The sequence below is a fragment of the Lampetra planeri genome, unplaced genomic scaffold, assembly GCF_965212315.1.
Source record: "Lampetra planeri unplaced genomic scaffold, kcLamPlan1.2.h2 scaffold_111, whole genome shotgun sequence".
Classification (NCBI taxonomy): Eukaryota; Metazoa; Chordata; class Hyperoartia; order Petromyzontiformes; family Petromyzontidae; genus Lampetra; species Lampetra planeri.
In genome coordinates this window covers 50,913-62,402 of record NW_027613820.1, presented here as the reverse complement: position 1 = coordinate 62,402, position 11,490 = coordinate 50,913, and the positions used below count along the sequence as shown (strand labels likewise).

The 11,490-nt window shown below is 61.8% G+C and overlaps 1 protein-coding gene across 1 annotated transcript; it reads right to left on the bottom strand.

The window, feature by feature from the left end:
- Positions 1-1,831: 1,831 nt before the first annotated feature.
- LOC144738645 (muscleblind-like protein 3) lies at positions 1,832-10,809 on the bottom strand. The gene is given in 9 exon segments (XM_078621643.1): positions 1,832-3,684; positions 4,575-4,663; positions 4,829-4,867; positions 5,553-5,607; positions 6,252-6,680; positions 7,637-7,861; positions 8,214-8,381; positions 9,045-9,104; positions 9,106-10,809. Coding segments are annotated over 9 exon segments (1,317 nt in total). The 5' UTR covers positions 9,346-10,809; the 3' UTR covers positions 1,832-3,672.
- Between the last annotated feature and the right edge of the window lie 681 nt (positions 10,810-11,490).

Below are 11,490 nucleotides of genomic sequence, written 5' to 3'. Positions count from 1 at the left end.
GCGTGAGTCTATGGGGTCAGCGTGAGTCTATGGGGTCAGAGTGAGTCTATGGGGTCAGTGTGAGTCTATGGGGTCAGAGTGAGTCTATGGGGTCAGCGTGAGTCTATGGGGTCAGAGTGAGTCTATGGAGTCAGTGTGAGTCTATGGGGTCAGTGTGAGTCTATGGGGTCAGAGTGAGTCTATGGGGTCTGCGTGAGTCTATGGGGTCAGAGTGAGTCTATGGGGTCAGTGTGAGTCTATGGGGTCAGTGTGAGTCTATCGGGTCACTGTGAGTCTATGGGGTCAGTGTGAGTCTATGGGGTCAGTGTGAGTCTATGGGTCAGTGTGAGTCTATGGGGTCAGTGTGAGTCTATGGGGTCAGTGTGAGTCTATGGGGTGAGTGTCAGTCTATGGGGTCAGTGTGAGTCTATGGGGTCAGTGTGAGTCTATGGGGTCAGTGTGAGTCTATGGGGTCAGCGTGAGTCTATGGGGTCAGTGTGAGTCTATGGGGTCAGTGAAGGTCTTGGTTTGCGCAAAGGTGTGTGAAGAGGTGAGTAGATTACGTACGCGACAACTTTTTAAAAACGTTTAACATTTTGTTCCGCCCCCCTCCACCCGCCCCCCTCCACCCGCCCCCCTCCACCCCGCAATGCGGAGATCTCCGCCCTCATTTTCCGTCGTCGATCTTGGGCCGTTTCTTCTCTTCTCGCCGGCACAAACCTCCCCCCCAACCGCCACAAACCACCTCCCCAACCGCCACAAACCTCCCCTCCAACCGCCACAAACCTCCCCTCCAACCGCCACAAACCTCCCCCCCAACCGCCACAAACCTCCCCTCCAACCGCCACAAACCTCCCCTCCAACCGCCACAAACCTCCCCCCCAACCGCCACAAACCTCCCTTCCAACCGCCACAAACCTCCCCTCCAACCGCCACAAACCTCCCCCCCAACCGCCACAAACCTCCCCCCCAACCGCCACAAACCTCCCCTCCAACCGCCACAAACCTCCCCCCAACCGCCACAAACCTCCTCCCCAACCGCCACAAACCTCCCCCCCAACCGCCACAAACCTCCCCCCCAACCGCCACAAACCTCCCCTCCAACCGCCACAAACCTCCCCTCCAACCGCCACAAACCTCCCCTCCAACCGCCACAAACCTCCCCCCCAACCGCCACAAACCTCCCCTCCAACTGCCACAAACCTCCCCTCCAACCGCCACAAACCTCCCCCCAACCGCCACAAACCTCCCCTCCAACCGCCACAAACCACCTCCCCAACCGCCACAAACCTCCCCCCCAACCGCCACAAACCTCCCCTCCAACTGCCACAAACCTCCCCTCCAACCGCCACAAACCTCCCCCCAACCGCCACAAACCTCCCCTCCAACCGCCACAAACCACCTCCCCAACCGCCACAAACCTCCCCCCCAACCGCCACAAACCTCCCCCCCAACCGCCACAAACCTCCCCTCCAACCGCCACAAACCTCCCCCCCAACCGCCACAAACCTCCCCCCCAACCGCCACAAACCTCCCCTCCAACCGCCACAAACCTCCCCCCAACCGCCACAAACCTCCCCCCCAACCGCCACAAACCTCCCCTCCAACCGCCACAAACCTCCCCCCCAACCGCCACAAACCTCCCCCCCAACCGCCACAAACCTCCCCCCCAACCGCCACAAACCTCCCCCCCAACCGCCACAAACCTCCCCCCCAACCGCCACAAACCTCCCCCCCAACCGCCACAAACCTCCCCAAACCCACCCACCCACCCAACCTCCCCCGACCTCCCCCAACCCACCCACCCACCAACCCCCAACCTCCCCCAACCTCCCCCAACCTCCCCCAAGAAACCCACCCACCCGGCCGGCCTCCTCCAACGTCTGTGCGTCGTCGCTGAGACGTTCGGTTTCCTAGCCGAGCGGTGATTGTAGTGCAAACGGGGGGAGGGGGGGGGCTGAGGGGCACGTGACGTCCGCTACGTCACAGTGTCCTCCCTCACTCCAGATTGGTCGCCGCAAGTCACCTGATCGATCCCCTCGTCTGCTCCTCCCACCCAATCTCCACCAATAGGCACTCATCCTCCTCCTCCTCGTCGTCGTCACACCTTGTGCAAATAATCCTCGATTCCGATTGGTCGCTTGCAACCGATTGAGTTTCTAACGAGCTCGGCAACCGCGTCCCCACCGCCACGGCAACCGCGTCGTCCTCGCCGTCGCCATGGCAACCGTGCCATCGCCACGGCAACCGTGCCGTCGTCGCCGTGGCAACCGCGTCGTCCTCACCACCGCCACGGCAACCGCGCCGTCTTCGCCGCCGCCATGGCAGCTGCGCCGTCGTCGCCGCGGCAACCGCGTCGTCGCCGCCGTGGAAACTGCGTCGCCGTCGTCGCCGTGGAAACCGCGTCGCCGTCGTCGCCGTGGAAACCGCGTCGCCGTCATCATGGCAACCACGTCATCGCCAGTGGCAGCGGTTTGGAGGCCGTTTGCGGTTCCAATGCAAATGTGCAGTCTGTGGGCGCTACCACCCCCCCACGCCAACCACCGTCAATCACCACCACCGCACCACCACCACCACCCCCCGGCACCCGTGAACATGAAGCCCTTTTACACTTTCTACTCGTACATTTGAAGAAAAAATAAACCTAAAAAATAAACAAAAAATAAACCTAAAAAGTAAACAAAAAATAAACCTAAAAAATAAACAAAAAATAAACCTAAAAAGTAAACAAAAAATAAACCTAAAAAATAAACAAAAAATAAACCTAAAAAGTAAACCTAACCGTGCACCGTCCACGCCCACCGCCGCCGCCGCCACCACCAAACCGGACTCTTTGATTCCGTCTCCACTTGGGGAGGTCCCTCCCTCTCTGTGTGTGTGTGTGCGAGAGAGAGGCGGAGTGACCCCTTGGGGGATGGAACTCCCCCGCGGGAGCCACGAACACTTCTCTCTCGCGCTCCCCGGGGGGACTCGGATCTCCCTTCGTCACCGCCATGGGGTAGAACGAACATCCACCCCCCCAACGTCGGTGTAAATCCACCCCCACCACCATCGCGGCCACGATCCTGTCGCTGTGCCGCCACTCGCACAGATGGCGCCGCCGCCGCCGCCGCTGATCCACCGACCCCACAAGCTCCCCCCCCCCCCCCACTTCCACCTGGAGTCTCTGTGGGGGGTGGAGGCTGAGTGGACGTAGGTTGGCTGGGGCCTCACGGGGGAAGCGCCTTCTCTGCCTGCCGAGCGCTCCCCGCGCTGGCGCGGCTGGCGGGGGCGGAGGGCTGGCGCTGGCGGTGGTGGTGGTGGCGGTGGTGGTGGCGGCGCCGGCGGCGGCGGTAGATGTGGCGGTGGTGGTGGCGGCGGTGGTGGTGGTGGCACAACGGGGTGGGCCTCTCCCTGGCGTTTGGGCTCCCGAGGTGGGCGCCGGTCGCTGGCGCTGGTGGCTGGCTGCGCCGGAGCCCCACGGTCGGTCGTGTGGCAGAAGAGGCGGGTCGGTGGTTGGGGGGAGCGAGCGGGGAGCTGCCACCGCCGCCGCTGCGACCGATGATCTCCACAAGTGGCGACGGTAAAGTTTTGGGGGCCGACGGGCGCCATCTTTGTAGGCAGAATATCGTTCAGTTTTTTAATTTTTTTTGCAGATTTTTATCGTCGTCTCTATTTAATATTTACTTTTGTTGCGATTATTAATTAATTCATTCATTGAATGATCTGCGGGAAGTGGGAAGGAGGGAGGGGGTTAAATGAGACGAACGTTACGGAGACATCCACACATCGTTCACGACCACAGAGATGAGGGTGTTCAGCACGGCTGAGATGCTGGGTTCGAGCCTTGGGTCTGGGTGTCTCTCTCTCTCCCTCTGTGTCTCTCTTTCTCCCTGTGTCTCTATCTCTGTGTGTCTCTCTCTCTCTGTGTCTCTCTCTCTCTGTGTCTCTCTTAGGGTGTTCACAATGGCCGTGTCGGAGACACGGAGTCAGCCCGGCTGAGATGCTGGGTTCGAGCCCTGGGTCTGGGTGTCTCTCTGTGTGTCTCTCTCTGTGTCTCTCTCTCTCTGTGTGTCTCTCTCAGGGTGTTCACAATGGCCGTGTCAGAGACACGGAGTCATCACGGCTGAGATGCTGGGTTCGAGCCCTGGGTCTGGGTGTCACATGAGACGAGCGTTCTGTTTTGGATGAGTTAATGAATACAATTTGCAATCAGCGGCAACACTCGGAGCGACCGTGGTGCTGAAAGCGGCTGTTAACTACCTCGCCTGGTCTACAGGAGGTCGTGGGTTCAATCCCGACCCTGACGATGCCTGCTGCTGCTGTATATTTGGAGTCTGCGTGTCTCTCTCTTCCCGTGGAATCTTTCTCCGGGTCCTCCGGTTTTTTCCCCTCCACAATGTCGAATCGCCGTCACCACGCGTTGAAAGGGTTCTTGACTATAAATGTCCACGCGACCATCAGCCACTCCCCGTTGAGCTGCTGCTGTCAATTTGCCACGGCCCAGGCACGAGAGCTACGTTAGAAGCTCAGCATTGGGCCCTTATTAGACTGGTCAAATAAGGCAGCATGTCCACGTGGTGTGGATGTCTGTGGTGAAGAGGCGTTGCCTTCACCTGATTGGCCGTTGCCATGAAGGGCACGGTGCTGGGCGAGGCGGTTGTCGTGGAGATGGTGGCAGGCGTGCCAGCGTGCATCATGGGAACTGTGACATCATCATCGTCGTCAGCGTCGTCACAGTCGCCACCATCATCATCAAAGTTATTCTTGCATTTAAACAAATTTAATCTGCAGTAAAATTACAGTCTCCCCGAGTCTCACCCCAGACTCTGACCCTGAGACCCGGTCCCCTGACAGCCACGGGACGTACCAATGTTCCCACTTCCGGGGGTCATGCAGAAGATTGATGCTGAAGGACCATTCCAAGTGGGAGAGAGACACGGGGGGGGGGGAGACAAAAATCAGAAGGTAACGAATCTCAATGGATTGTGGGTGAGGTTACGCAACTCACCCACTCACACACTCACTGACACACTCACCCACTCACTGACACACTCACCCACACACTCACACACTCACTCACACACTCACTCACACACTCACCCACTCACTCACACACTCACTCACCCACTCACACACTCACTCACCCACTCACCCACTCACTCACACACTCACTCACCCACTCACTCACACACTCACCCACTCACTCACACACTCACCCACTCACTCACACACTCACTCACCCACTCACACACTCACTCACCCACTCACCCACTCACTCACACACTCACTCACCCACTCACTCACACACTCACCCACTCACTCACCCACTCACCCTCTCACCCACCCACTCACCCACTCACTCGCATAGACACTCATTCATTCCCCCACTCACTCACATCCACACATTTACCCACCCACCTATTCACCCACTCACTTGCTCACACACTCACGCACTCACCCACCCATTCACCAACTCACTCACTTACCCACTCATTCATTCAACCACCTACTCACCCACCCACCCATTCACCCACTCACTCACGCGAGCCGGGGGGGGGGGGGAAGAGACAAAGGTGGTGCTGCATTGGTACCTCCAGGGTGCAGGAACGCCGCCTGCTGGGGAACGACGGCGTACCCAGCCAGCGCCTGGGGACAACACCACACTCACTGAGCCACCACTCAGCCACCACACTCACCCAGCCACGGCGCTCACCCTGCTGCACGTCAATCCTCCACTTCCCCCCCCACTCTCCCACCCCCCCCGACTCCCACTCCCCCCCCCCACTCTCCCACCCCCCCCACTCTCCCCCCCCACTCCCCCCCCCCACTCTTCTCCCCTCCCCACTCTCCCACCCCCCCAACCCCCCCACTCTTCCCCCACTCCCCCCCCCACTCTCCCTCTCCCCACTCTCCCCCCCCTCCCCACTCTCCCCCCCCCCACTCTCCCCCTCTCCCCACTCTTCCACCCCCCCGACTCCCACCCCCCCAACCCCCCCACTCTCCCCCCCCACTCCCCCCCCACTCTTCTCCCCTCCCCACTCTCCCTCTCCCCACTCTCCCCCCCCCCCACTCTCCCCCTCTCCCCACTCTTCCACCCCCCCGACTCCCACTCCCCCCCCACTCTCCCACCCCCCCAACCCCCCCACTCTCCCCCCCCCCACTCCCCCCCCACTCTTCTCCCCTGCCCACTCTCCCACCCCCCCAACCCCCCCACTCTTCCCCCACTCCCCCCCCCCCCACTCTCCCTCTCCCCACTCTCCCCCCCTTCCCCACTCTCCCACCCCACCCACCATGGCAGTGACAGCAGCTGCCGCCTGCTGCTGCTGCTGGTGCTGCTGCTGCTGCTGGTGCTGCTGCTGCTGCTGGTGGTGGTGCAGGAGCTGCTGCTGCTGCTGCTGCTGCTGGTGGTGGTGGTGGCCAGCAGCGAAGAGGAAGTGCTGCTGCTGCTGCTGCTGCGCCGCCTTGAGCCTGGCCTGCAGGTGGGGCGGGGGGTGGAAGTAGCGGCAGCGCTCCCTGCAGCAGCGGCCCCTCACGTGGTCCATGCACACCGTCACGGCGCCGCCACCGCCACCAGCGCCACCGGTGCAGGAGGAGGAGGCGGCGCCGCAGGAGGCGGAGGGGTCGGCAGGGGCCGCCGTGCCGCCCTCGCCAGCCGGGTGAGCGAAGCGGCACTCCGACTCGCCGCGGCAGCAGTTGCCACGCAGGAACTCGCGGCACACCTGGGCCAGGGGGACCGGGGGGGGGGGGCGAGGGGGGCGAGGAGATGTTGACCACCTCGCCTGGTATACATGAGCCTGACCAGGCCTGCTGCTGTATATTTCAAATCTCTCATCGTCATCGTCTTCACCGTCGTCGTCATCATCACAGCGGCGAGATGTTCACTACATCGCACTCCCTGGGTCACATGACCCCTTTCACCACATGACCCCTTTCACCACATGGGCCCTTGGTCACATGACCCCTGGGTCACATGGGCCCTTGGTCACGTGGCCTCTGGGTCACATGGCCCCTTGGTCACATGACCCCTGGGTCACATGGCCCCTTGGTCACATGACCCCTGGGTCACATGGCCCCTTGGTCACATGACCCCTGGGTCACGTGGCCCCTTGGTCACATGACCCCTTGGTCACATGGCCCCTTGGTCACATGACCCCTTGGTCACATGGCCCCTTGGTCACATGACCCCTGGGTCACATGGCCCCTTGGTCACATGACCCCTGGGTCACATGGCCCCTTGGTCACATGACCCCTGGGTCACATGGCCCCTTGGTCACATGACCCCTGGGTCACATGGTCCCTTGGTCACATGACCCCTGGGTCACGTGGCCCCCTGGTCACATGACCCCTGGGTCACGTGACCCCTGGGTCACGTGACCCCTTGGTCACATGACCCCTTGGTCACATGGCCCCTTGGTCACATGACCCCTGGGTCACGTGGCCCCTTGGTCACATGACCCCTGGGTCACATGGCCCCTTGGTCACATGACCCCTGGGTCACATGACCCCTTGGTCACATGACCCCTGGGTCACGTGGCCCCTTGGTCACATGACCCTGGGTCACATGGCCCCTTGGTCACATGACCCCTGGGTCACATGACCCCTGGGTCACATGACCCCTGGGTCACATGACCCCTTGGTCACATGGTCCCTGGGTCACGTGACCCCTTGGCCATACCTCGAGGCGGTCGGTGCGGGGTGCCGCGTGCAGGCCCTGCAGGTGTCCCGCGTGGCCGCCCCCGGCGCCCCCCGGCAGCACGACGGCGGCCCCCCCGGGGGGCGGCAGGAGGTCGTGGGGGAGCAGGCCCAGGCCGGGAGACACGGGCCCCAGGTAAGGGCCGAAGCCGTGGGGCCCGCCACTCGCCCCCGGGCCCAGGCCCAGACTGGCGCCGAAAGGAAAGATCTGAGGAGGAGGCAGACAGACAGAGAGAGAGACACTCACTTACTCACTCACTCAATCACTCACTCAACACCCCACTCACTCAATCACTCACTCACCCACTCACTCAATCACTCACTCACTTACCCACCCATTCACTCAATCACTCACTCACTCTAATCACTCACTCACCCACCCACTTACTCACTCACTCACCCACCCACTCAATCACTCACTCACTCAATCACTCTCACTCAATCACTCACGCACCCACCCACTCACCCACGCACCCACTGACCCACTCACCCTCTCACCCATCCAATCACCCACTCGCCCACTCGCCCACCCCACCCACCATCCCGTTGGCAACACTCACCAGGGACTGCATGGGCTGGCCAGGCAGCACGGCGGGCCCGGCCAGGCTGTGCATCTGCTGTGTGAGCAGCTTCTGCTGGATCAGGTTGTTCCTCCCGTTGATCTCCAGCTGCGTCTTCAGGTGCGGTGGCGGGTGCAGGTACTTGCAGTTCTCCCGAGCGCAGCGACCCTGCAGGACACACGCAGCCGCGAACACCAGCGGCAATCGCCGGGCGGGGGGAGCGGCGGGGGGAGCGGCGGGGGGAGCGGTGGGGGGAGCGGTGGGGGGAGCGGTGGGGGGAGCGGTGGGGGGAGCGGTGGGGGGAGCGGTGGGGGGGAGCGGTGGGGGGGGAGGGCGTTGGCCAGTCGTCTCAAGTCGGTCGACCCGTGGCACCTGGGTCTGCCCCGTGACCTCCTGCCAGCGGGCATTCGACACTTCACATGGCCTCAAGGTGCACGTGACCTGGCACAAGCGTCGTGGTGATGTCACCGCCACTTAGTGGCAAATGGCGGTTGTTGTGTGTGGGGTGTGCGAGTGTGTGTGTGAGTGTGTGTGTGTGCGTGAGTGTGAGTGTATGTGAGCGTGCGAGTGCGTGTGTGCGAGTGTGTGTGTGTATGCGAGTGTGCGTGCGAGTGCGTGAGTGTGTGCGAGTGTGTGTGTGTGCGAGTGTGCGTGTGTGCGTGCGAGTGCGTGAGTGTGTGCGAGTTTGTGTGTGTGTGAGTGTGCGTGTGTGTGTGCGCGAGTGCGTGCGTGTGCGAGTGTGTGTATGTGTGCGAGTGTATATGCGAGTGAGTGCGTGTGTGCGAGTGTATGTGCGAGCGAGTGAGTGAGTGCGTGTGTGCGTGGGCTCGCCTTGAGCGAGTCGAAGCAGGCGGTGACGCGGCCGCCCTCCACGTGGCAGGCCGCGGGGGGGGTGCGCGAAGCGGCAGTCGGCGTGGGGCCGCGTGCACGCGCCCCGCTGGAACTCACGGCACACCTCCAGCGTGAGCCAGCGCGGGTCGCGGGGGGACGCCGCCTCGCGCCCCACGTGCTGGTGCTGCTGCTGCTGGTGCTGCTGGTGCTGCTGCTGCTGGTGGTGGTGCTGGTGGTGCTGCTGGTGGTGGTGGTGCCCCACCAGCGACGGAGACAGCGACGGAGACGACACCGCCTCCATGCCCTCCTCCTCCACTCCTCCTCCACTCCTCCTCCACTCCGCCTCCGCCTCCTCCTCCGCTCACCGCTCACCTAAAGGCCCCCAACTCGGTGAGCCTTGAGCGGTGGTTGAGAGAAAATGGCGATGACGGTGGTGGTGGTGGTGGTGATGGCGGTGATGGTGACGGTGGTGTTGGTGGCGGTGGCGGTGATGGTGACGGTTCGGGAAAAACAACCCCCTACCTCCTCGTGGTGCCGGGCGGGCAACGCTGTCGTGGACATTGCCATGTGGGGGAGGGCCAATTCCGATTGGCCTTTCCCCTCATGGCGTCTGTGACCACCACAGCGGCTAAACGGGGGCTCTGGACGGGTGCGAGGGACTGGTAACCCCTCCACCCTCATTAAATGACCACTAAACCACGTGCAAAATATCTAATTAATAAGCTTGTGCCGAAGGCCCCCGGGGGTCAGGCGTCTATGAGGAACCAGGAGATTGAATCTTTATCCTCGGGGCTCGTCCAGAAACAACGAAAAGCCACTACGGATGGCCACGTGGAATGTTCGAACGCTCACTGCGGAGGAGAGGCTGCCACTCCTCTGTCGGGAGCTGGACCAGTACCGCCTGGATCTCTGTGGCATTCAGGAGGTCCGGTGGACCGGCTCTGGCTCCTGCCACCATGAGGGGTGGACAGTCCTCTACTCGGGGCAGGAGACTGCCAAACAACAGGGAGTGGCTCTTCTTCTGAACAAAAGATTGACGGGGGCGTGGGAGCGTGGCGGTGAGGTGTGGGAAGTTGTAAGCCCCAGGCTACTTTGGGCTCGCCTTCCCATTAACCGGAGGCGAGGAGTGGTGGTCGTGGCTACTTATGTTCCCACCGAAGCCGAACATCTGTGGAGGGATGCAGGCAAAGTCAATGAGTCAGATGCCTTCTATGACCTCTTGTTACAGGTGCTGGCTAAAGTGGCCACTCGGGATAGTCATCTTGTTGGGTGAATTCAATGCCCGAGTTGGTCATGATGATGGCACCTGGTCTGGAGTGATTGGAGGGCATGGGCCAGATCAGCTCAATAACAACGGTAGGAGGCTGCTAGATTTTTGTGCAGCCCATGGGCTTGTAATTAACAACACGCTGTTCCGGCATCGGCGCATCCACACAACATCATGGATGCATGCCGGGTCCAAGCAAGAACATCTGCTGGACTACATAGTGACGGACCAGCGGATGCGAGCCCATGTCCTTGACACCAGGACCTACCGTGGAGCTGATCTGCCCTCTGAACAGAGAACCCGGAGAAAAATCCACGCGACCACCACGGGGATAGAGAGAGAGACACAAACTCCAAATACCCAGCAGCAGCAGCAGGCGTCGGGGTCGGGATCGAACCCACGACCTCCTGCGTACCAGGCGAGGTGGTGAACACCTCCTAGCCACACACAAACAGCAGCAGCAACAGCAGGCGTCAGGGTCGGGATCGAACCCACGACCTCCTGCGTACCAGGCGAGGTGGTGAACACCTCCTGGCCACACACAAACAGCAGCAGCAGCAGGCGTCGGGGTCGGGATCGAACCCACGACCTCCTGCGTACCAGGCGAGGTGGTGAACACCTCCTGGCCACACACAAACAGCAGCAGCAGCAGGCGTCGGGGTCGGGATCGAACCCACGACCTCCTGCGTACCAGGCGAGGTGGTGAACACCTCCTGGCCACACACAAACAGCAGCAGCAGCAGCAGGCGTCGGGGTCGGGATCGAACCCACGACCTCCTGCGTACCAGGCGAGGTGGTGAACACCTCCTGGCCACACACAAACAGCAGCAGCAACAGCAGGCGTCGGGGTCGGGATCGAACCCACGACCTCCTGCGTACCAGGCGAGGTGGTGAACACCTCCTGGCCACACACAAACAGCAGCAGCAACAGCAGGCGTCGGGGTCGGGATCGAACCCATGACTTCCTGCGTACCAGGCGAGGTGGTGAACACCTCCTGGCCACACACAAACAGCAGCAGCAACAGCAGGCGTCGGGGTCGGGATCGAACCCACGACTTCCTGCGTACCAGGCGAGGTGGTGAACACCTCCTGGCCACACACAAACAGCAGCAGCAACAGCAGGCGTCGGGGTCGGGATCGAACCCACGACCTCCTGCGTACCAGGCGAGGTGGTGAACA